Source organism: Bidens hawaiensis, unplaced genomic scaffold (assembly GCF_021521415.1).
Source record: "Bidens hawaiensis isolate Kalapana, Puna unplaced genomic scaffold, B.hawaiensis_p1.1 tig00012615_1, whole genome shotgun sequence".
Taxonomy (NCBI): Eukaryota; Viridiplantae; Streptophyta; class Magnoliopsida; order Asterales; family Asteraceae; genus Bidens; species Bidens hawaiensis.
This window is the reverse complement of record NW_027492038.1, coordinates 246,913-273,784: the sequence shown is the minus strand read 5'-3', so window position 1 is coordinate 273,784 and position 26,872 is coordinate 246,913. Positions and strand designations below refer to the sequence as shown.

The following is a 26,872-nucleotide window of genomic DNA, read 5'->3' as shown; positions in this document are numbered from 1 at the left end:
TAATTGGGTATGTGGTAACCATCCTCGGTCTTATTCTGAGTTAAGGACTGAACAAAAAACCGAACTTTTGTTTAAAAGCTTTATTGTTAACCTTTTGAATGTAAAACTTGAGTATTATTATTTATAAGTTATTTTACAAGTTCCATGGTAATTGGGTATGTGGTAACCATCCTCGGTCTTATTCCGAGTCAAGGACCGAACCAAAAACCGAACTAAACCGAGTTCACTCGCTTAAGACACACAAGTGTGTTTTTAGCCACCAAAACTCATATTTTTCTTCAAGATTATATTTTAAATCAATTTTAGTTAATTTCTAAACATACTTGGCATGTCGGTAACCAACTTGATCTTATAACAAGTTCGAACCGATAAGGTCGTATACTCGCTTAACGAACGTTAAGGTTCTTCACAATAGAACTACATACTTGGTTAAGTCTATTTTGATTTATTTAGTTATCTCATAACATTTATTATTTTGGGAAGTTAACTGTGAGCTTGGTCAATTATCAAGTCTCGAACCGACAAACCCGAACACTCGTTTAAACCTCGTTTTGGTATTCTTATAACCAAAGGTTTTGCAATATCGCATTTTAACCCACATTATTACTTAACAAAGGTTGAGTAAAAAAAAGAAAAAACTAATGAATAGAATACCGAGACCCGGTTTCGAGTAAACTTATTTTACAAAACTCGTTTTTTTTAATTTCTCAAATATTTACATTTTAAATCCTAAACTTTATTTATTTACTTTATTTGTCATGTATTTTATTTTAAACCTTTCCAAGACTACCTACTAACACAAGACCCGTTTAATATAGGTCTTGCTCGTTAAACCAATCTATCCGATTATTCACGACACTATCTTTCAAGTTACTTGTTAATGTGAGTACTTTTTCATCCCCCGTTTTCCATCTTTCGTTTTGGGGTGGCATTGCATACTGATTCAAATTCAAATGATTTATACTTGAGTCTTAAACCACAACACGTATTGTATATGTTTACTTAAATAAATGCTTGATTTGGTGTTATATGCTTTACATGATTATGTGCAAATTCTCGAATGCTAAGGCGGGTAGCCTCTTGAATGCTAAGGCGGGTAGCCTCATCAAAGTATGATCATACGTTAATTCCGAGTATATATGGTATCCCCATATAGAAAGGTGTCGTCAATGTATTCTTATTGACGATTTCATTATTGTCGTCAATGTATTCTTATTGACGGTTCGTCAATGTATTCTTATTGACGGTTTCGTTTATCTAAATTTTTGCTATTATTTATTGTTTTCATATACTAGTTGTGGATTTCATACTATATACTTATTGTCCAAAACTATGAAAATTGCTCACCAACCTTCGTGTTGACAAACTCTATTTTATGCAATGTTACAGGTTTGATGTTAGCTTGATTGGATTACTTGAATAAACTTATTATCTTGGCTTTAGGATATTAGAAAATAAAAGAACAAGTTATTTGTTTATCTATCTATTTGGTATTTTGTATGAACAATTGTTGTGTTATTTATGATGATATGGATTTAAATGAGTTGTTTAAATATTCTAACTTTATAGTGTCATTGTGTAATGAGCAATCATGTCGCGCCTCGACGTTTCCGCCTTCATTGGTCGGGGTGTGACATATAGGGTTAAGTCTAACAGTCACTTGGTGACAGATTTTGATATATACATGCAAACACTGGCCTTTATCAGGCTAAGTCTATGTACCTCTTATTATTAATGTACAGAACAATTTGTGAAATGTCAGTATGTTATTTGGTTTACCTGTATAACATTTATTGTAATTATTATTACATAGGGCCTTAGACTGGAATTAGTACTAATTGGCTTATATTTTTTTATCATTATAGAATGGCCCCAAAGAAAGCAAACCCTATGACTGAGGCAGAAATAACCGAGATGATTGCTCGGCAAATGCAGACAGTAATCCCGCTTATTGTAACACAAGTAACTGCCGTTGTAAACGCAAATATGCAAACAAACCAACAACAAAACAATAATGCTCCTCCAACCAACAATGAAACAGTTACAAATAACAATCCCTCACCTGATGCAAATAATATCAACAACAATAATCCCCCATCGAACCCAAACAATAACAACCCTAATCCCCTTCGAAGGGAATATTCGATCAAAAACTTTATGGTCTGTAAACCGATTGATTTCAAGGGCACTGAAGGGCCACATGGGTTAATCAAATGGATCGAAAAGACTGAATCTGTCCTCAATATCAGCAATTGTCCACCCGAAAACATTGTCAAGTATGTTGTTTCTACTAGTTTTGTATCCCTGGGTAACATGCCAGTTAGTGAACTAACAAATCCCTATACTATAGAGATCGCTAACGGTAACTCTATAACTGTCAACCAAATAGGCCAAAACTGTTCCATTATTCTTAATGACCACCCATTCCTTATTGATCTACTCCCGGTAGAGTTAGGAAGTTTTGATGTTATTGTCGGCATGGACTGGTTAACCAAGTATAAGGCGGAGATTGTATGTAATGACAAGACAGTTAAAATTCTCTTTTCGAATGGTGAGGTGATTGTAGTACAAGGAGAGAAGTCTGGTTCGATATTACCTCTCGTATCTCATCTCAAAGTGTTGAAATGTTTACGCCAAGGTTGTATGGCATTTTTGGCAAACGTGACTATAAAGAACCCTGATGAGAAATGCATAGAAGAGATTCCCGTTGTACGTGAATACCCCGATGTCTTTCCTGATGATTTACCTGGATTACCACCGAACCGACAGGTTGAATTCCGTATAGACTTAATTCTAGGATCAGCCCCTATTGCTAAGGCACCTTATCGATTGGCACCCTCTGAAATGCAAGAACTATCCAACCAGTTACAGGAATTGTTAGATAAGGGCTTCATTCGTCCTAGTTATTCTCCTTGGGGAGCACCGGTATTGTTCGTAAAAAAGAAAGATGGAAGTTTTAGAATGTGCATCGATTACCGGGAATTAAACAAAGTTACCATCAAGAACCGATACCCTCTGCCACGAATAGATGATTTGTTTGACCAACTCCAAGGGGCAAACTATTTTTCGAAAATTAACCTTCGATCCGGTTACCACCAAGTTAAAATCCAGGAGGAAGACGTGTCTAAAACGGCATTCCGAACTCGTTATGGCCACTACGAATTCTTAGTTATGCCGTTCGGACTGACTAATGCTCCCGCAGTTTTCATGGACCTTATGAATCGAGTTTGTAAACCGTACCTCGACAAATTCGTTATCGTGTTTACAGATGACATTTTGATATATTCGAAAACCAAGGAGGAACACGAGCAGCATTTACGAACTATCTTGGAGCTGTTGAAGCAGGAAAGGTTGTATGCCAAGCTGTCAAAGTGTGAATTTTGGCTACAAGAAGTACAATTTCTAGGACACGTTGTTAACCGACATGGTATCCATGTAGACCCGAGTAAGATTGAAGCCATCAAAAATTGGCAAGCCCCAAAGTCACCAAAAGAAATTCGCCAATTTTTGGGTTTAGCTGGGTATTATCGGCGTTTTATTGCTAACTTTTCTAGCATAGCCCAACCTTTAACTCTTTTGACTCAAAAAGATCGTGCTTACGTTTGGGGAGAAGAACAAGAAGCGGCTTTTCAATTGCTGAAACATAAACTATGCCAAGCCCCGATACTGAGTCTTCCAGAGGGAACTGACGATCTGGTAGTTTATTGTGATGCGTCCCGGAAAGGTTTAGGGTGCGTACTTATGCAAAGAAACAAAGTCATAGCATACGCTTCTCGACAATTAAAGGTGCACGAGAAGAATTATACCACCCATGATTTGGAACTGGGCGCGGTTATTTTTGCACTCAAGATCTGGAGGCACTATTTGTATGGCACCAAGTGTACAGTATATACCGACCACAAAAGCCTACAGCATATTTTCGACCAGAAAGAACTAAATATGAGGCAGAGGAGATGGGTAGAATTGTTGAATGATTACGACTGTGAGATTCAATACCATCCGGGCAAGGCTAATATAGTAGCAGATGCTTTGAGCAGAAAAGACAGGATCAAACCACTACGGGTCCGAGCACTTGGAATGATCGTCCAAACCAGCCTCACCAAGCAAATTCGTATTGCTCAAAACGAAGCTCTGAAAGGAGATCACTTGGAAAATGAAAACTTACAAGGAACCGAACAAAACTTTGAAGAAAGAACTGACGAAATTCTATACTACAAAAACCGAGTTTGGATTCCCACTTTCAGTAATCTGCGTGACTTGATCATGGACGAAGCACATAAGTCCAAATACTCCATTCATCCTGGAACGGATAAGATGTACAAGGAATTGAAAGAGTATTATTGGTGGCCCGGTATGAAGAAGGATATAGCCACATACGTCAGTAAATGTTTAACGTGTGTGAGAGTTAAGGTTGAATATCAAAAACCTTCGGGAATGTTGCACCAACCGGAAATACCACAATGGATATGGGAACAGATTACCATGGATTTTGTAACACATCTCCCAAAAACCTCCAGAGGAAACGATGCAATATGGGTGATAGTTGACCGATTAACCAAGTCCGCACACTTCCTTCCAATCCGAACCACGTTCACAACCGAAAAACTTGCTCACATTTACATCAACGAAATCGTATCCCGACACGGCGTACCCGTTTCAATTATTTCTGATCGCGATAGCCATTTCACCTCTCGTTTTTGGCAAGCCGTACAAGAAGCTTTGGGAACCCGAATTGACCTAAGTATCGCCTACCATCCCCAAACCGACGGTCAATCTGAGCGAACCATTCAAACCTTAGAAGATTTGCTTCGCGCTTGTGTACTAGACTTTGGTGGAAACTGGGATCAACATCTTCCACTGGTCGAATTTTCGCACAACAATAGCTATCACAGTAGCATTCAAGCGGCACCGTATGAAGCGCTGTACGGACAGAAATGTAGATCACCCTTCTGTTGGACTGAGGTTGGAGATACCCAAATTACACGATCTGACTTGATTCAAGAAACCACCGACAAAATCCGTAAAATCACAAACAAATTGAAAGTTGCCCGAGATCGACAGAAAAGCTATGTTGATGTTCGTAGAAAGCCGTTATCCTTTGAAATAGAGAGTTTTTCTGAAAGTATCCCTGTGGAAAGGCGTCATTCGATTCGGAAAAACCGGTAAACTAGCCCCGCGGTACATTGGGACATATGAAGTCATTTCTAAGATAGGTCCGGTAGCTTACCGACTGAAACTTCCTGTGGAGTTGAGCTCTATTCACGATGTCTTTCATGTTTCGAACCTGAAAAAGTGTCTTACTGACGAAACCGAAATCGTGCCATTAAAAGACTTAAACATAAACGAAAAACTGAATTTCGTTGAAGAACCGGTGGAAATATTAGAGGGAAAAATAAAACAATTAAGACACAACAAAATCTCTCTAGTAAAAGTTCGGTGGAATTCACAAAGGGGACCCGAATTCACATGGGAGCGGAAATCCGAATTCAAAAAGAAATACCCGCACCTGTTTCCAAACAAAGACAAAGTTGAATAATCAATTTCGGGGACGAAATTTTCTAACGGGGGGAGAATGTGACATGTGAGCCAAAACAAGGTACACCTCAGTACGTATTTACCGATTAAGCAAATAAACGCTTTTTAATAACAAACGAACGATTAACCGAACGGGTCGTGCTATGACACAGATATCTCGGGGGGCCATTATAAGTGATATACGATCTATACAAGCTTAAATATTAGAAATATGGTATTAGTTTGATAGCAAACAAGTTAAACGAAAACATGCTCGTTTAACCACCCACTATAGATTTAAACGCGAAAGATAGTTACAAACCAAGCATTGTATCATCCGTTAAGCCGAAAAAGACTTACCAAACACTTATTTGAAATGTTTTAAGCGATCCGTGAAAATATTTTTGATTTTTACAAACATATAGTATGTTTTTATAATTTTACACAAAACTAGCCGAAAAAAACTCGTTTTCGCGCTGTTTAACGCACCCGATAAGTTTTTCGCGCCAAAAACCGAACCCGAACTAAATTTGGACCGGGCTTTTCGTGTTTTGGCTTGAGAAATCAGAAACTTGGGCCAAAATGGGCCCAAAAAGGGCCCATGATGGTCCGATCGCAGCAGCAGCCCCCCCTTTTTATTCTTTCACATTTAAACTAGATACAAGATATTTTCAACATCATTTCTTGAAAATTCTAGACACACCTTCTTCTCCAGCCAAAAACTCAAGAAACCCTAAAGTAAGAAGCTTAAATAAGTAGCTTTTATGCTTGTTTAAACTTGTTTAATACCATAAAAACATGTTTTGATCATAAACACGGTAAGGAACCTGTTTTGATAGTGTTTTTTGGCCATAAACACGGATTAAAGGGTTGAAACGGCGTTTTTACGGTTCAAAAGTTCGTTTTTGTACACTAGCCGAAACCCTAACTTAAGGGCTGTTATGTTGATGAAATATTTCTTGGTTTATGATATAGGACTTGTACCTAGCTTTCTTAGAAGCACAAGAACCTGAAAACTTGATTAAAAGGTCGGAAACGAACCAAACCCGCTAAGGTAATGCTGAAACACTCGCTTACGGGCTATTTAGGTTAAGGTTGTGATGTGCATATTTTTAGGACTTGAAATTTTTCAGAGACATCAGGGACATTTCAATAAGTCCCTGTTCAAATTTGGTAATTTTTTGACCATCCGAGAATATTTGGCGAATTTATTACCGAATTGGGACGTTTATTTGGGAAAAATAGCTAAAATACTTCAAAAATTATGAAATTTTTCTGGGAACTCAGATTTGATGTATTTTGATCACATATGAATTTTGGGATCATTTGAAGAAGTTTAAAGATGTTTTGTTTATTTGCGTTCGTGTGAATTTTTACAGCCGAATTTGGGTCGAAAAGAATATTGCACGAGATTTTTACATTCTGGAATTGATACAGGTTGTTTTGGGACATGATTTGAGTATTCAGGAATTTTTGTGGAATTTTTTGAAATTGTTTGGGGTAAACGGACGATTTTCAGGCGAAATATAGCTGATAAAATGAATTTTTATAAATTAATAAATCAGTAAATAAATTTCAGAAATATTTTTATAAAAAATCTACATATTTTAATTGATAAGTGGTTAAATTTTTATAATTTAATGATTAACGGTTAATTAATTATGCTAATCTGAATATTAAACAAATTCAGTTTTTATAAAAACCGACAAGTTCGCGACTAGTGAATCTGCGGGAATATGAAAACACCAAGAGTGATCAAAAATCATATTTTTGGGCTAATTAAGTAAAAATGAACTTTTCTATGAGAAACCTGGACAATCCGGGCGGATTGTGCGCGTTTCCTCCCAAATCAAACTGTATAAACGGAAACGGGCCCCGTGGTTAATCCAGGACCCCAGTATGTGATCTTTCTTTATAACTTAATCATTTTATTAACCAATACATTTACCCAAGCTTATTTTCCCATAACTGTTTTCTGAACGCGTAAACGAACAACTTGGCCCGGCTGGGAAAACGGGAATCTGAGCCAAGTTCAGTTTTAAGTATTATACATTGAACAACATCACAACCTAAGCCTATTGCCACTTTCTTGGCGTTCCAGCTACACCCAGATTAGTTATACAGCCCAATTTAGTATTGAGATTATAATAATATTAAAATATTAATATTATTATAATATTGATTATAGGAACTACAGATAGCAGACCAAACGAACCACGAGCTGGTACAGTACTGATTATCGACTAAACCGTGAGTTTCATGACCCCACTTTTAAACTGTTTTACGAACTTTTGGGGTGAAAAGCATGTTTGATTACATATACATACCTGAAACATGTACTGATGTGAATTATCTAAGTGCTAACACACGAAAGTCCCCACGATCACAGTGATTAACTTCGAGCCGGTGGCTTGTGAATAGTACTATTGGTTTGACAAAACCAAATGGAATCGGCCTGGTTGCCGTGTCACATAGCGCCGTTTGCACATGACCATATTTATACAAACAGACTATGTAGTGTTAGACATAGCTACCGGGGCATGTTGTGGGCGGAAAGGGGCCACAGTGGTTGATGGAGCGTGGGAAATGGATGCACGCAGCACATACAGTCAAGGCTTCATTGTATCTTAGCATAGTTACATCACATACATCATTTACATACATACATACATACTTATTTCATGATTACAAGTGTTGACTTGTGAACACTCATTACTGTTTTCTTGAAACTCGTGAAACTCACCAACTCTAGTAGTTGACCCGTTTTAAACTGCTTTTCAGGTGTACCTAAATCGGAGTAATTTGGTGATCTGTTACTTACCTGAAGTGTGTGGTCGATGCTATGTGAATAGAAGCAAGGGTGTTAGTAGTAAGAACGTGTGGTTAACGAACTAGTTTTGTTTGTATCGCCTAGACTGTAAAACAATGATAGAACGAAAAAATGTAATATATTGTAAATTAGTTTGTAATGTTTCTTTATAAACAATGTGTTGATATCAGAGGTGTCTGTTACATTCCCGTTTTACGCTTCCGCATTGTGCTAGTCGGGGTGTGACATTATCAAATTTAAAAAATATTGTTACAGTTCATATTCAATGTTTTGATGAACAGTAAGTTTTGTGAATGTATTAAAAGTTGATTTTTAATATATATATATATATAATGCTGAAAACGAGGATTGAAATTAAACGAGCAAATGAATAAAGTCCGGTTATCCATGGAACCCAATACGCCCGCGATTACAAAGCTGGCTAGCCCAACCCAACCCAACCCAACCCAACCCAACCCATCATCTCCTGTTCCGAAAAAAAAAACCTGCCCGTCTAAAAGCCCATTACGGTAAAAACATCATGACACCAAATGTCCTTGAACACCATAAAGTACGACCACCAAAACTTGTTTTGAAGATACCTACCATTGTACATACGTCATCCCCACAAACAAACAAACAAACAAACGCCATTAATTATTATTATTATTATTATTTCATGCCCTGCATTCGATAATCTCCATCACTTCCATCACTTTCCCATTCCTGAAACCCTAATTTGCTTCCATGTTCGGAACAACTTAACATCCGTTAGTTAATTCCGTTTGATTGATTGATAGAGTGATGGTTCCTTGGGGCGGAGTCACTTGCTGTTTGAGTGCTGCTGCTCTTTATCTCCTCGGCCGCAGCAGTGGAAAGTAATCAATCCTTATTTATTTGTTTGTTTGTTTATTAATTACATGCTGCTGCTTATATTAATATCGTATACTATTTCTCATTGATTATTGATTCATGTTTTTAGGGATGCGGAGGCTCTCAAATCGGTGACTCGAGTCAATCAACTGAAGGATTTGGGTTAGTTTTATTCCATTTCTGCTTATCTCAGTATCATTACAACAATCTAGATTAGGTTTAGGCAATTTTACTGTAGCTAAAAACTGAATTAACCGACAACGGTTGTCGGTTATTTTTTGTACCCTCGGTTAACCGAAACTAACCAAACAAAACCGGACCGAACCGAACCGAACCATTCACATTTTCATATATTTCTAGCTTTTGTTTCTCAGTTTCATGTATTTATACCTCCACTTAATATATGTGTGTGTATATATATATATATACACACCTCCATTTCATGTATTTCTAAGCGAAACTTTTAGCCTAAATTTGGGTTTGCTTATTAACCGAACCGTACCGAAAACCGAAAAACTAACCGAATTAATTGGAAACCTATTGGTTAATAAAGTTGATCAACTGATGACTTCGGTTATGGTTTTTGGTTTTGGCTAATAACCGAACCGAACCGAACCGAACCATGCACGCCCCTACTTGTTAGGGGTGAGCAAAATTCGAACCATAACCAAAAACCGAACTGTTAAGCGAAACTGTCCATAAGTGAACAAAACTGACGGTTATGGTATAGTGAATACTATTTACCGACCGTTTGGTTAAGGTTATGGTTATGGTTATGGTTAATGTGTCTTTGTTAACCAACTTTACCTGAAACCAAACCAAACCTTGTATATTTATGTTTTTCCAAATTTTTATCTCGGTTTCTATTTTTTATACCTCTATTCAGCTTCGAACATTTAAATTTATGCTGCAACTGTCTATAATATAGCTTTGAACATCATAACCGAACTAATTTCAAATAGAACAAAGGGGAAAAAAACAAACATAAAAAACATAAAAAGTACATTGGACAATTAATCGAACTTAACCGAAACCGGCGGTTAACTGACCATTCGCTTATTGTTATGGTGAAGCAATTTTCCATAACCGAACCGAACTGACTTTCCATAGCCCTACTTGTGAACATCATAAGAGTGATTAAAAGTTTTGGTATGTAACTGATGAAAAATGTGTTCTTTCCATTTCAGCATATCTACTAGATACTGCAAACAAAGTGTTGCCTTTTGTTGTGACAATATCTGGTAGAGTTAGTTCAGACACTCCAATTAATTGCGAGTATAGTGGTTTGCGAGGAGTGATTGTGGAGGAAACGGTAAGTAGTGCATGCATTCGGTTTTAATAATAATATGCTACCTTTTTCTGTATATTCTTTACTTTTTATGTGAAAGTTGGTGGCATGGTATTGGTACTTACTCTCTTACCATTTGCAGGCAGAACAACACTTTTTGAAACATAATGATGCTGGTTCTTGGATTCAAGACTCCGCCCTCATGCTATCGATGTGTAAAGAGGTCCCTTGGTACTTGGTGAGCACTGCTTGTCTCACCATTTTTTCTTTTTCCGTCTTTTTTGAAATTTTCTTTAATTTTTGATCATTTTGATTTAGGATGATGGAAGTGCTCGTGTATATGTTGTTGGAGCTCGTGGTGCTGCCGGTTTGGTATTAACTGTTGGAAGTGAAGTGTTTGAGGAATCGGGAAGATCACTTGTTCGTGGAACATTAGATTATCTGCAAGGTCTCAAAGTATGGAATTGTTAATATATTAAATTCTTACACTTGAGCATGCTAATAAATCCATGGTTTTGTTCTTTATAGCTTATGTATAATATTTTATTGTTTTGAAGATGCTTGGAGTCAAGCGAATTGAACGTGTTCTACCAACATGCACTCCATTAACTGTTGTTGGTGAGGTATGGTGTTTTATACTAATGAGAAACTCTTTTTTTTTTTGGTTTGTTTGTAAACTCTATTCTGCTCTATGTTTAAAACTTCATTTTGTGTTTTCTACCTAAACCGCAGGCTATTAAAGATGACATTGGAACTGTTCGGATCCAACGACCGCTCAAAGGCCCGTTTTATGTCTCTCATAAAACCATCGATCAACTCATTGCAAATCTCGGGAAATGGGCCAGGTTATGTATTGTGCATTAAAGTGTATTTAATTCATTCATATTGATGAACTAAGCAGTTAATGCGGAAAAATATCAAAATTTGATCTAGGACAGATATTTGAGATATTGGTTTTCGCGGTGAGATATCGGTGGGATATCGGTAATTTTTATATCATGTAAAATTCATATATATAGCAATTAACACTTATAATTCAGTATACTTTCTTACCATTAAAAAAGTAACCTTTTGCAACTTGCAAAACACTAACAATTGTAGCAAGTAGGAACTGATTGAGACTTAAAACCATAACATTGAGCATTAAAAATTGATACTTAAGACTTAAAACGAGAATACCGGGAATATCGGTGATATGTCGGTCAAATATCGGTTTAGTATCGCCGATATTCTTGGTACCGATATTTGACCGATATTTTACTAAGGGACCGATAACTGATATATCACCGATGGATATATCGGTGATATCGACTGCATAGAAAAGGAATTGGTTAAATGGGTTGCTTCATATTTTTTTCTAGCATTGGGTTTTGTCTCTTTACCGACGTCTTGGTCTATTCAGGTGGTACAAGTATGCTTCAATAGGATTTGCTGCATTTGGTTTTTATTTGATTGCTAAACAAGCTTTTCAATACGTAATGGAAAGAAAACGTCACTGGGAAATGAAGAAAAGGTATTAAATTTACAATCACTTTAATGGTTGTTCACTTGTTTGGGAACTAATATGCTTTCGAATACAACTTCCTTTTTCAGCTTGTTTCTTTTTATTGAAACAAACATCAGTATATTTATGAGTAGTTTTTAGGTAGTGTTTCTTAAGTTGGATGCTTATTAACTGAGTGATGCCCCTAGGACCGAATTTAGCAGCACATGAATATATAATGGTCAATATTACAATATTTTATGTTATTTTTAGTATTTATATTAGATCTTTTTTTGTAAAAAAAATTTATATTAGATCTTAGTCACTACTGTTTTGATATGTAAAACAAACTTACATGGTTGCTATGTTTGTTGACTAGGGGAATTATTAACTGTGATTCGATAACCAATATAGAACGGATTAAAATTTAATGCAGCCCTCAAACGAGAAAGCCTTTAAGACACTCCATTTACGTTATGTATTTATTTATTTCAGAGTTCTTGATGCTGCAGCCAAAAGAACAACTTCAGACGTCGAAGGTCAGTTGCTCTGTTTTTAGATTTAATAAATTAGTTTCTTCAGAATTACAAATTTTATATCTTAAAGCAGAAAATGGAGTCAATGGCACTCGAAAGGATGGACAAATGCCTGATATATGCGTTATATGCCTCGAGCAGGAGTACAATTCCGTTTTTGTCCCGTAAGTTTTATAAAACCATATCTTCTCTTTGTACATGAAACATAAAATCATATGTACAACTTACAAGCGGACTATGTTTTTTTTAGGTGTGGTCATATGTGCTGCTGCGTGACATGTTCGTCACACTTGACAAGTTGTCCATTGTGTCGAAGTAGAATTGCGCAGGTGGTGAAGACCTTCCGTCACTAAAGAATTGTCTGTGCGACAACTTTCAAAGTCAAAGTTGATGCTTTTGTTGACCATGTATATGATTCGTGGTCTTGCGAGTTTACTGTTCATTTCTGTTTCAACGACTTGGTTATTTATCATCTTCAAGCTTTACTTGTATATTAGAAGCTGTATTTTAAGATTTTTTATGCTTACCCAAATGTGTATATGTATTTCATAAAGTAACTTTAGCATATGCTTGATTTTGAAGGTTCTATGCTCCAAAGTCTCATCTATATTATAGAACTAGGATGTTGACCCGTGTCGCCCGTGCACGACACGGACGAAATATAGAAAACGTAAAGTGAATACATATATAATTTCAAACGAGAAGTTATTTTTAAATATATTTTTTGAAACAGCAACATGATTTTTAATTGTAACCCGTATTCACATGCAAACAAAGTATATATACTTGCCACCTATGATGCTTGGAAACGGCAGGCATGGACGAGTCTCCGTTCCAGGGACGGATACGCCGGAGAAACGTTTCCTGGCCGCTTCTGAAAATCGGGGACGGTTCGTAATACGTTTCTGGACTTGGTTACGGATTAATAAAGGTTTCAGAAACGTTTCCGGCGACCTTGTAGTGAATACCGGCGGTAGATTCCGGTGGCGGAGAACTGTTTCTGTCAGATTTCATAGGAAGAAGGTGAAAGTATGCGGATGTAATTGTGAAATAAAATAGGGGTTTTTAGGTTTAAACAAGTTTATTTTTTTTTTGACATTTAACCCCTTTATCTTTCATTTGTTTTCATCTAGTCTCTAAAACTTTTGAACTTTTACATAAAAGTGTGTTTTCTCCAATCTATTCTCTCTAGATTTGTGTATTTTATTTGTAACCCTAAGTAACGTATTTCATTCTTAAACAATATATATCTATTTTGGAATATGTTTAATATATATATATTTTTTTGTTGTACCCTTGCCGTACCCGTATCTTGAATTTTTTATTTTTGCTTTTTCCCGTACCCGTAACGTCCCCGTATCATGGTCCCGTGCTACTTAGCCTGCCACATTGTTTATGCATCTCAAACTATATCATAGCGGAGGGAGTGGTCCCGTTTCCACCCCCCACATTTTCTCGCATGCCACGTTAGCTTCCCCCCCTCCAACACACACACACACTTTTTCTCAAATTTTCCCATGTAGGAGGGTGTTGTCCCAGTTTTTTCATTCTTACCATTTTGGTTTATTTTTTAAGTACAAATATATGTGAATTTATATTATTCAATTATTTTTATTACTTATATACAAAATATTATTTCTAAAGACTAGTTTTAATAAACAGCTAGTTTTAATAATTCAATTATTTTAATTCAGGCTTAGCTCGAGCCTTCAGTGAAACAATCTTAAGTAGGTCACATGCGTTTCTACTCGTTTACGCTATACTTTTAATTTGAATCATTAATTAATTTGAAAATACTTCTTTCATAAACATTTAACGAATATTTTTATTATTTACACATAAAATAAAATAATACACAAACTATTTACTGATAAAAGTGAGATAATTAGGGTTCAATCTCTCAATTGTGGTCAAGTGGTAGGAAGGTTTAGATTCTCTAGTGAAGATTTAAGTTTGATCCCCACTTGTGTCACTTTGGGGTGGATATTGACAATGAATTATTTGAGCTAGGCCTTGCAAGGTTGTCAGTTCGGCAGGGCCGGCTTAACGAATGTGAAGGCCTAAATCGAAACAAGATTTTGTCGCCTTTTCATAACAATATTACAAGTTTTGAACTCATAACCTATACTTTAGTAACAACAAAGCCTACCATTACACCAATGCATTACTTTGAGTTTACTTTACCTATTATAATATATATCTATATATAATACTAGTTTTAGAGCCCGTGTCACACACGGGATAATTATTAAAATTATAAATAAAACAAATAATTACATAGCGTATATGAAAAAAAATGTATTACATCTATGCTTGTATCTATACATTGTGTACATAAATTGATTTTATTTATATCACAAAATTATTTTTTTAACTAAACTTAATAAAAAAATGCTTGTGCAAAAACATACCCAAGAATATTTCTTTCTATTGAAAATTTCATTCTCGGTGCCATATATGTATAATTGAAAGACTTTTGGTTATGAACCAATTTCGGAAATAAAGCTTCTCATACGATAGTAGTTCTAACCATTCAGTCTAAATACAAAAGGAGCGTTACCTTTATTGATATATTTATCAATTTACCACTAATTAAAGGAAAGTAGAACATTAAATTGTAACAATGGATGTTCTTCAAGAGCTATGTTTTTCTGACCTACACCATGAAAAAGATTTTGATAAGTTTCAAAGGGCTTCTCGACTTTGTCATAATGACAACATAAAAAATAACATGTTAACCCATCCAATTTTGTGAATATTTTGTTCCATTTGAGCATAGTTTTCCACTTTTCCATGACATGCTTCCCATACAACGTTCTGATCATCATTGAAGGAAAAATTAATGTTAACATAAATATTTCAAAATTGATAAAAGTTAAAAGCATTAATAGGCATGGGGGTGGTATGTAGAAAGTGTTCGCAGTCTTTTCTTACATTTTAATAGTTGAGGGAAAAATAGTGAGTTTGCCAAATCCCGAACCTTTTGATTATTTAAAAAAATGCCCTTAAAAATAAATTTTAAACCCGAATCATGTTTAAAAATTCTAACTTTCATAATTTTGACATTTCAAAGTCAACACTTTGAACCCATAACAAATTTGACGATAAATCTATTTTGCATTCTCAAACTTTTAAAAATACTCAAAATTTTCGCTTTTGTCCCGTAACAAATTTTGATCTAAACGTAGTTAATTTGTACCAAATAATCTATTTACCAACTTTTGACCCATAATATCAAATTTAAGTTCCATAAAAAACCCGAAACAATTTCCATTTGAGAAACATGATTTGTTGTTGATTTTTGAAATTCACCCAAGTATTTTGAAATACGTAGTAAAATAATATGTTAATATTTATATTTATAAAAATATATAGATATTATATAAATATAAATATAGTGTAAAAGGAAAGTGAATAATTATTGATTTATTACATATATTAGGGTAAATTAGTTTTGGAGGGAAAAAATTGTAAGAATTAACCAAAACATGATAAGTGTTCATATTTATTTTACTTTATTGAAACAGGTAGATTTTTTTGGACTTGGATGCCTTAATTAAATGTGGGCCTAAAGCCCTAATTTGTTTTCGCTGTCTCATGAGCTACCTTGAGTTTGGATCTCGAGCCCACCCGGTTTTTCATCCCACCGTGCGTTACGTCAGGGGGTTCTGCTCTTGTGGCGGCACTATGACTGTTAAGTGGCACGGTTTTCCGGTGAACACCTAAGCCAAACTCTGAAACCACCATGGGCCCAATTAAGATAACATAGTCTGGCCAAAGTGTGGCAGTGCGGCTCTTCAATTTGAAAAGCGCGATTACCTAAACACACACACCACACAAAAAAATCAGCGTTTAAAAAAATTATAATTTGGGTTGAATTTGTAAAATTGTAAAAAGCTGTGGACGTCAATTGTGCATGGGAGTTTAGTATAATAATAATTTTAGTTACATAAACTTGAGAAGAAAGTTAATTATTATTATGATTAAAACCCTAATTACAAATATATATATATATATATATATATATATATATATATATATATCTTTCTTAACCTAGAGTTTTGAGTTGACAGGTTAATTTTGAAGCCAAAATCAATCAATAATCAGGTACACGTTAAATTCATTTATGAACTTAAAGCTGTCTCATAACATTTGTTTTTTTGTTTGTTTGTTTGCTTCAGTAATGTGGAAAGATGTTGCTTGTTGTTTAGTTTGGTTAGGTACTCCAGCAGGTGTCTTTTATCTACTCAGCCGAGCTTACGAAGAGTAATTAATCTTGTTGCATGTTTAATTTTATCGGCTACTTGTTGTTGTTGTTGTTGTTATTGTTTGATTGATGTTTACAGGAATGTAGAGTTTTTGAAATCGGTAACACGAGTGGATCAATTGAAGGATTTGGGTTAGTCATTCGATACCGTCGGGTTTATTAATGGAATTAAATCGTTAGAAATGATACAATACTTCCTATGGATGCATTGTTGGTCAATAATTAAGCCAATGTGTTCGAAAAAATCCGAATTAGAATTATTAGAAAATTCGGATATCCGAAATTCAGATATCTGAATTTTTGGATTCGAATTTGGAAGTGATTTTGAAAATTTTCAGATAGTTCGGATAATTTTATGGATATTTCGGATATCCGAAAAATTTTTAAAAGCAGTTCTTTAAATTTTTTTATAATTTTTTTTTCAGACTTCGGATATTTGTTTGGATATCCGAATCCAAAATTTTGGATACAGATTTAGATAGTGAAATTCGCCATCCGAAATGTTCAGATATGCAGCTTTGAAAAGGCTGTGTGCAGTTTGCTGCTCGCTCGAAAAATGCTCAAACAAGCCTGCCCGGCTTTTGGCTTGTTTAGATTAAACCCTAAATTTCGGATTATAATCGTGTGAAAATCTTTCGGGAATTGAGTACCCTTGAGAACCATTTATGGACCACACATTTCCCTATAAGCAATTTTTTTTTAAAATTTTTTTTAACAAAAACATGGCGTTTTTGAGTTTAAGTTCGAGCCTGAGCTCGCTCTGGCTCGGCTCGATTACAGCCTTAGCACTGTGGTATTTAACTGATGAAAAATGTGTCCTTTCCATTTCAGCAAACAAAGTGTTGCCTTCTATCGTGGCGATATCCGGTAGAGTTGGTTCAGATAATCCAATTACTTGCAAGCATAGTGATTTGGAAGCAGTAATTGTGGAGAAAGAGGTAAGAAATGAATGCATTTTGTTATTATTATTAGTTGTTTTTTCTCAGGATATTGCATTTTAATAATCCAAACGTTGTCCCACTGACCGACACTAAGCCAAACTTTAAAAATGTACCACATCAGTCCCAAGTTTCGACTTATTGGCCACCAACAAGCTTTTCACTAACGGGGTTAGATTCCGTTAGTTTTTGATGACGTGGATGATGACGTATACGATGATGTGGCAAAAATAGTGACATGGACTACTTAGGTGGTAAAAAGTTGTTTTTAAATTAAAATTAAATTTTTTAAACCAAAATAAATGAACTAAACCACTTTTTTTTTAACAAAAATAAACGAACCGAACTACTTTTTTAAATATATAAAAGAACCTAACAACTTTTCCAACCAAAATACACGAACCGAACCACTTTTTCTTTACATTCTTCAACTTGTTATGTGAAAGTTGATGACATGGTACTACTACTTACTCTATTACCATTTGCAGGCAACACTACTTTTCTTGAAAAAAAATGAGGCTGGTAGATGGATTGAACACTCTAAAGTGTTGCGATCAACGCGCAAAGAAGTCCCTTGGTATCTGGTAACTAATCAATATATTAAACATGATAGATTTAACGTGTTAGGTTGACCTGCAAACACTTCATTTGCTTTGAGTTTTATAAGTTTTTTATATAAACAATGATCACCTAAAGATATTATTAAGAAAGTACTCTTTCATAAAGTATCAACATCCCTTTTCGTTCGTCCCATTTTAGCATATCGTACGTTAATTTTGTACACATAACTCGCTAAAAGATGGTTTGTGTATCATTTGGGTAACTTGCGAATCTTATTATATTTATAAAATTTAACATTTTACATAAATAAGGTTTTGTTATAAAAATTTGATATTTTTATGTAAATAACATGTTTGAAAGCTAGAATTTGAAAAACCTCCATTTTATTGTAATAAATAAGATAATACATATATAAAATTATAAATGTACAATGCATGTTGGGGTTGTATGCACTAAAACAAATATCTTAATGCATAAACCTCCTGTTTTCATATATGAAGTTTACACTTTTCTCTGAGTTGTTGATCATCTTGTGTTAGGATGATGGATGTGCTCGTGTACGCGTTGTTGGTGGTTATATTAAATTAACTGTTAGAAATGAAGTGTTTAAGAAATCCGAAACGTCAATGGAAGATCTCAAAGTATGGAATTTATTGATTCATTAGATTCATATTATACGCTCAAACGTGTTAATAAATTCATACTGTTTTGAAGATTCTTGGAATCAAGAAAACTGAAGATGTTCTACCAATAGGCACTCGATTAACTGTTGTCGGTGAGGTATGGTGTTTTAGTACTAGTGATGAACTCTTGTCTTTTGGTTTATTTATTTATAAATAGTTTTGGTTATGTTCTCTGTCTAAAATGCAGGCTGTTAAAAATAGTAATGGAAGTGTTCGGATCCAACGAACCCATGGAGGCAGGTTTTACGTCTCTCGTAATACCATCGATGAACTCATTGAAAGCAACGGGAGTTGGGCCAGGTTATGTACTGTTAGTTGAAGTGTATTTAATTCATTCATCATGTATTCATACTTTAGCCTGTAAACAAGCCGAATATCCAGTGAACTGTTCGGCGGGAAGTTCGTTTATGTTCGTTTATTTAATAATCGAACGAACATGAACAAAAAAATTGTGTTAGTTTAATCAAAACAGACGAACATGAACACATGTTTCATTTGTTCATTTATGTTTGTGAACGTCCGTTTATGTTCGTTTATTTATGTTCATTTATGTTTGTTCGTTTATTTATTAATAGAAAATAATTAAATATATATGCATGAGTTATCTACTAAAAGGATTTATATTTGTTCATTTTGTATTCATTTAAGTGTGTTCATTTATGTTCGTTTATGTTTGTTTGTGTTCATTTACATCTGTTCATATATGTTTGTTTATCTTTGTTCAGTTATGCTCATTTATGTTCAAACAAAAATAAACGAACATGCTCATTTTTTAAATAAATGAACAAAATATGTGTTCGATCAGGTGTCCAAATTTGTGTTCATGTTTGTTTAAAGTTAAATGAACGAACATGAACATGCCCTTGTTTGTGTACAGGCTTATTCAGCTCGCTGGGTGTGTTTTATTTCAAGTGGTTTAGAACTTTTTCTAGCTTATAGGTGAACGGGCCGAACAAATGAAACGTGTTGACAGTCACCCGAAACATATCTCTTTACCAACTTCTTTGTCTTTCAGGGGGTGCAAGTATGTTTCAGTTGGTTTTGCTGCATTTGGTTTTTTCTTGATCACTAAGCAAGCTTTTCAATACATAATAAAACGAAAACGTCGTTGGGAAATGAAGAAAAGGTGGTCGCTAGTTAATTCACCGTCATTGTACTTGTTCGTTACTATATATATATATATGTATGTATGTATGTATGTATGTATTTTTTTATTTTATGATTTTAAATTGAAACTGATATATTGTTTTTGGTTATGCAGGGCTCTTGATGCTGCAGCCAAAAGAACAGCCTCAGATATTGAAGGTCAGTTACTCTATATATTTAAGTTTTAATAATATAGTTTCTAAATCCATAACAATAAACAAACTTTGGGTTCAAATGATGAAACAGAAAATGGAGACAATGGCACGCGAACGGATGATAAAAATGCATGAAATCTGCGTTATATGCTTTGAGCAGAAGTACGATTCTGTTTTTGTCCCGTAAGTTTTCTATAACCATTCCTTCCTTTTGTAGTACCTTTTAAGTCATGAAAAGCTAAGGGCTGTTAAACTCGTTATATTAAAACGAAGTCAAACGGGCCAAACTAAGGAGAAAGGTCAAGCAGGTCAAGTTCAAGGGAAAATGACCAAAATGTTCATTAACCGGTTAAAATAAACCTTTTGTTCATTTGAACGGGGTTTTCCCAAAATGTCCATCCCAATCCAGTCAACCCGCCTACTTAATAAGCGCCCGACTAGATTTATCATTTATAACAAACCAAGTCACGCCACATGTCGATATCTTGTTGAAACGCCCATATTTTTCTTGAAAAAAACCGTCGAATCGACGAGGTTTTTTAGGCGTCCCGACTAGATTTATTTTGGAGTCCTCGTCTTCCGATGCGATTTTTTTAGCTTCTGACAAGATTTTTTGGCTTCCAATGAGATTTTTGGTCTTCCAACGGGATTTATCTTGTCTTCCGATGAGATTACCAAGATTTTTTAGCTTCCGCCGAGATTATGTTGACACGTGGCAGGATCTTGTTGGTAGAAAATCTTTTCAGGTGATGATTATTAACTAGGCGATGTTGCCTGGATTTTGGGTGGGCATTTTGGGGGAAAAAAGCTGGTCAAATAAACATTTTGTTTACTTTGACTAGTAAAACACTAAAATGGACATTTTTGTCATTTTCCCTAACTTCAAACGATTCTTGAGGATATTACAACCTCTAAATTCGCTTTATTGAAAGAAGTCATATCGTTATTTTAACGGATACATTTGTTAATCATATTTGACGCATAACCTATTTACTTAAAATTAGTTATGTATTGAATGTACGTCTACTTGTTGAACATTTTATGTGTGTTCATAAAAACGGATTATGTTCTTAGGTGTGGTCATATGTGCTGCTGTATGACATGCTCATCACATTTGAAAAGGTGTCCGATGTGTCGAAGTAGAATCACGCAGGTGGTGAAGACCTTCCGTAACTAAGTGACTTGGAAATTGTCGACAATTGTCAATCGTCAAAGTTGATACTTTTGTTGATCATGCATCTGATATGCGATCATGCGAGTTTAGTGTTCATATCTTGGTTTCCAGACAACTAGAAGTGACATTTAGCATTATTTCACTACTTGCATATTTTTCGTTCACTAAAAGGTAGTGTTTGCATTTAGCATTATTTCACTACTTGCATATTTTTCGTTCACTAAAAGGTAGTGTTTGCATGGATACAGAAGGTAAGCATACAACAAGCTGTGCAGCTAAATACATAATTCGCAAATGTAACTTATGCATATGTTTGATTTCTAAGTTTCTAGCTAGGGTTAATTCACTACTCTTATAACTCTTATCATTAATGCATTTTATGCCATGATTTAATATGTTTTCTTTAATTGACTTGTTATAATTTCATCCAATTTGGCACCCATGGATGATAAATCATGAGTTTCAGCAATCTTAATAATTCAAACCGCCGCCTATCATCATCACAGAGCTGGTGCGACCCTCTTCTTCTACCGCCGGTGGTTCTAGGGTTCCGGCAACCACAATAATTCAAGTTTTTACTAGAAAAAGATTCCTAAAGGTCCGATCTAAGGTTACGAAGAGATTTGAGATGAAAATGTTGAGTTTTCTTACCAAAAACGTTTTTTTTTTTTTTTTTTTTTTCTGTTCCAACGACTAACTACGTTAGGATTCTATTACTCGCGAATCGTTGTGAACAAATATGCTAAAAGATGGGACCGTCAGCAGCCAACTCGTTTGTAGGGACTGTTATTTGCCAATAGTCAAGAATTAAAATTATTTAAATCCAATATTCCTTGTTGTTTTGAACGTATTTTGTATGACTCTTGACCTTCTTGATATATTTCAAATTTATAATCGGTGCGTCTTTTTTGCAAGACGGATAACACCTAATAGTCTAATACCATATTCAAATTTAAATTAAGTCGCCCGTCTTGAAAGACTTGAACCTCACAATTAGCAGTAAAGTTGATACTTCCATAAGTAATAATATCTCTTTCATATTCCATAAGTAATATTATCATATGAATTGTTTGGTAATAATATACATAAAAAGTCTCAACTGCATTAGAGAATATATACTTTCCCTATTGTTTATACATCTCATGCTTGATTTGATATTCATTTCTAGAGTTCATCTAAGCATATTCGAATACTTTTACCAATTTCATGTGCCAAATTCGATTTATTTTCTCATTTTATATTTGATACGTTTCTATCTGATTAGTTTTGCGATTGTCAACGTCAATCCTACCACACAAACATCGTCAACCTCACCATAGGATGAGGGTTCCACATATTACCACCCTCCAACGCGTGAATTAGTACTTGGCTTTTTATGAAAAAAGACAAGTACGAACGTGTAAGTAAGAATGAGAGACTCCCTAAGTATTTCTTCGTCTGTCCTATTTATGGTTGTGGAGATTAGGGTTGAGGTGGTCAATCTTGTCCTTGGTCCGCACCTGGTGAATGGACTAACCAACCAAGATAGCCATTACTACACAAATGGGTAAAAACCGAAATTTGCCACCAACCAATATGGTTGCATGGTTAGTGACCGTTTTAGCGGCCAAAACAAAACCGGTCGCAAAGTTAACAACCAAAACCAAATTTGTCGCAAATCAGTCGCAAAGTTAACGAGTTCCCAATTTCTTATTGGTTTATGGGAGGTATTTTCTTTGTCCCTTTTTGTCCACGCATCATTTGCATTTAATTCGTTCTAAGTCCGTTTACCTATGAATTCAGGTCATATTTCTTCAATAAAATACTTATAGTATGTGAACAAGACACACTTCGCCATAGTGACATTAAGAAATATTGGATATCATTCGTTATCCAAACGTATAAAGCCTTCTAAATCTCTACATCTCTATAAATAAAACACTTAACTGTTTTTGTAATCACACACAACACAGCCTTTATCTATAAAATTCAAATATATATAAAAAGAATAATAATTTGTTAGTGTTTCTTTTACAACTACCTTAAAACATGCTACATTTTGTGAACGTTAGCACTAACGATAGTAATATTTTGTTTTACTCATGGAAATTGTCATGATGGCGATGTCATACAAGTAACAAAGTAACCTCGGATTTTCGTTTTTTAAACATGACCTCCTCTATATATTCTCAACTTTTGTAGTTCAATTCAAGCTTTTGTGTAAAGCTTTCTTAGAATCTGATTCTACACACTTAATTAACCAGTTGTAGCACAATAAAAGGGCAAAAATAGAATATGATCCTTTGCCTATACCCAATGCCCATTTTAGGGTTATAAACAAGCATTACATAGAAATTTAAGCATTAATTATTGCACATATTATGCCCTTAAAGAGGGAATCTTAACTCTTAATCAAGTGGTTTAGCTTTAATCTTAACTAAAGGCGTCAATTGGTTCGGGTCAAAATGAGTGTTTTAATACCGGGCCGCTAGATTAGAGTTGTGTACATGTTTTGCTCTACTTTTGAAAGTGCATAATTAGAGGATGTTTGAGATTGCTTATTTGAGTGTCTAAGCATGATGTTAGCTTATTTTTTTTTTTGATAGGGTGAATTCATGAAATAGGGCTTTTTAACGAACATTTTCAATTTTTTTATTTGCTTATAGAATTTGAAATTACCTTTTTAACCTTGAACTGATTTTACTAAATAATAATTCATAAAACGTGATCCCAAATTCTCATTTAATTCGTTAATTATGTTAAAAACAATGCTTTTATGTTAATATTCTGAATATGAGATGCGTTCAAAAGAGAACTCGAAAAAAATGAAGAATTGGTGAATTGCTCCCTCCATCCTTATGCACGCCCTATATTACCTACCTCACTATCATTTTTGCATGACAACAAAAAAAAGAGAAAAAAAAAACTTTAGAAAATGTAAAACAAGTAAAAAAACGTAAAAATAAAAAAACCAAAATGTTTATCTAGCATCTCTCTTTCAAAAAAAAATTCTGAATTTATGTGTGTACACAATTTTATAACTTATTGGGATTTGTATAAGTTTGTTACTATAAAAGAAAATTAATATTTTAAAAAAAGTTTGAAATATGAGGGGAAGTTGATGTGACATTTTGTTGGTGCTCTAAAGGGGTTGTATGAAGGGAAAATTCTCAAAGTAGTCCATTTTAAAGAGAGAATTCTTAAAATAGTCCAAAAGTCTGATTATTCTTAAAGAATTTGTGAGGAGACACGTTGAGAGAAGATCTTTATTATGAGGGAGTAGACCAAACTCTTAAAAATATAGATGGAGCAGACAAATATGGGAATAATGTTGATGAACAAAGCCAAATTTTTAAAAATATTAAGGGAGTAGATCATATTTCTTTCTTAACTTTTCTTCTCAAAAGTCAGTCTCCTCAGACGGTTTTATTATGTTTCTTACCTGGGCCGTACAAATTTTCAAATTCTTGGAAAATGTGTCTTTTTAATTTCGTCTTGGAAGACCCATTTTAAAGAAATTTGTTATAAGGAGACGAGATTTTTCTTTTCTTCTTATAAGTTGGATTTATTCAAATTCCGTCCACTCCGGTAATATTTATCTAAATTCCGTCCACACCGACAAGATTTAGCTATAATCTGTCTACAATGGCAATATTTTGATTAATAACTTTGTTTCCTTAATATTTTGATTTATTTAAATTGCGTCCACTCCGGCAATATTTATTTAAATTCTGTCCACACCGACAAGATTTAACTATAATCCGTCTACAATGGCAATATTTTGATTAATAACTTTCTTTTCTTAATATTTTGATTTAATACATCTGTTTATTATCCCTTATATTCATATTCATCTTATTCTTCTTTAATATACTCGTTCTAAGGAGGCACATTTATACTCGTTTCGGAACGTTGAGATTATGTTGTCGTCGTAATAGGAACCAATGAACCCGGAACTCATATCAATAACCTCCACATTATCTCCGCTCTTAAACTTCATCATTTTGGATTCAAGAACAAATTATAAGAGGCGAAAGATGATCCGATGATGATAATTCGTATAAATGATGAAGAAGCAAATATATCTTATAAAAGTATATGATCTGGACGGACAAGGAAAGAAAAAGAAAAATCTCGTCTCCTTAGAACAAATTTCTCCGAAATGCGTCTTCCAAGACGAAATTAAAATGACACATTTTCCAAGAATTTGAAAATTTGTACAGCCTAGATAGGAAACATAATAAAACCGCCTAGGGAGAGTGTCTTTTGAGAAGAATAGTTAAGAAAGAAATATGGCCTACTCCTTTAATATTTTTAAAAATTTGACATTGTCCATCAACATTATTTTCATACTTGGTCTGTTCCCTCCATATTTTTATAGTTTGACCTGCTCCCTCATAATAAAGATCTTCTCCCAATGTGTCTCTTCAGTCCAAATTCTTTGACAATAATTAAGACTTTTGGGTTATTTTAGGGATTTTCTCTCTAAAATAGGCTATTTTAGAAATTTTCCATTAGTATGAATTACTTGGATGATTTTAAGTTGATTTGACATATTTATTCTAACCGTCTTTTTGCACGTTTTATAAAGCATAGTCCAAATAAGCATGTTACATATTTTTACACAAAAACAAACTCAACCCACTTTTGACATTTTCAGCCTGAACAACTATTAATCAAATGATGACTAAAGGTTGATTGAATTTATTCTTTGTTAAGCATCAAACACCACTTTAAACCCCTATTAAATACCCACACATTGTTACCAAAATCCCACAAAGCACTACTTATTTGAACCCAATGGCCAAAGATCACTCTAACAAAAGTTTTGCTAGAAGCTCATATGAGAAGATATCTAAAGTCACCTTTGGTTTTTCACGTAGGATTTCTCAAAACCCGAAAACCAACATTCCGAATCCGTCACTATCAACCACTAAACTTCCCACCATGAATCCAATTGCGTCCTAGACACCAGTGTCCGCCTTTCACCAACCAGGTCACACTGAAATGATATCAACCCCCAAACCCGAGTCTTTTTCTCCCCGTGAAGTAAAACCAACTAAAAGATTTGTTCGTTTTTCGTCCAGTACCATCAAGAAAAGCGAGGACAAGGAGTTGACCGCCAACAAGACTTTTAGTGAAGAGAAGTACAATACTTATATTGAAAATACGAAAATGAAAATGAGAGCGCCTTCGAATGTAACAAGCGGGAATGTAATGGGTGAGAATGTAACAAGCAGGAAGGTAACGGGTGGGCAAACAGTTTCTAGACGCGAAAGCTTCAACGACATGTTTTCTAGTTATATTAACCAAACAAAACTAAGGTTGAGAACCACATCTAGTGTTGGTGACTCTAAGTAAGGATATAAATAAACACTTGACCGCTAAGGAAATAGGTCGAGGTGGCACCGAGGCGAAACATGGAGGGTTAGGTGGTGACCATCTCTTCCTTTATGTCTTGTTCAA

At 34.6% G+C, this 26,872-nt stretch overlaps 1 protein-coding gene and 1 pseudogene across 1 annotated transcript; both read left to right on the top strand.

The window, feature by feature from the left end:
* Nucleotides 1-9,122: 9,122 nt before the first annotated feature.
* Nucleotides 9,123-12,974, top strand: LOC143541592 (E3 ubiquitin-protein ligase SP1-like). Its single transcript, XM_077034377.1, has 11 exons — nucleotides 9,123-9,201; nucleotides 9,306-9,358; nucleotides 10,384-10,508; nucleotides 10,627-10,722; nucleotides 10,803-10,940; nucleotides 11,042-11,107; nucleotides 11,217-11,329; nucleotides 11,887-11,997; nucleotides 12,463-12,506; nucleotides 12,577-12,667; nucleotides 12,754-12,974. The coding sequence occupies exons 1-11, from the start codon at nucleotides 9,128-9,130 to the stop codon at nucleotides 12,854-12,856; spliced, it is 1,014 nt and encodes a 337-aa protein (XP_076890492.1). The 5' UTR covers nucleotides 9,123-9,127; the 3' UTR covers nucleotides 12,857-12,974.
* Nucleotides 12,975-17,492: 4,518 nt separating this feature from the next.
* Nucleotides 17,493-21,430, top strand: LOC143541612 (E3 ubiquitin-protein ligase SP1-like; annotated as a pseudogene).
* The last annotated feature ends 5,442 nt before the right edge of the window (nucleotides 21,431-26,872 follow it).

Excerpts from the sequence above, each read along its gene's own strand:
- LOC143541592 (XM_077034377.1), top strand. The coding sequence starts at position 9,128 with ATGGTTCCTTGGGGCGGAGTCACTTGCTGTTTGAGTGCTGCTGCTCTT. Across the intron at positions 10,509-10,626 it reads GAGTGATTGTGGAGGAAACG|GCAGAACAACACTTTTTGAA; the intron begins GTAAGTAGTGCA and ends TACCATTTGCAG. Across the intron at positions 11,108-11,216 it reads CATTAACTGTTGTTGGTGAG|GCTATTAAAGATGACATTGG; the intron begins GTATGGTGTTTT and ends CCTAAACCGCAG.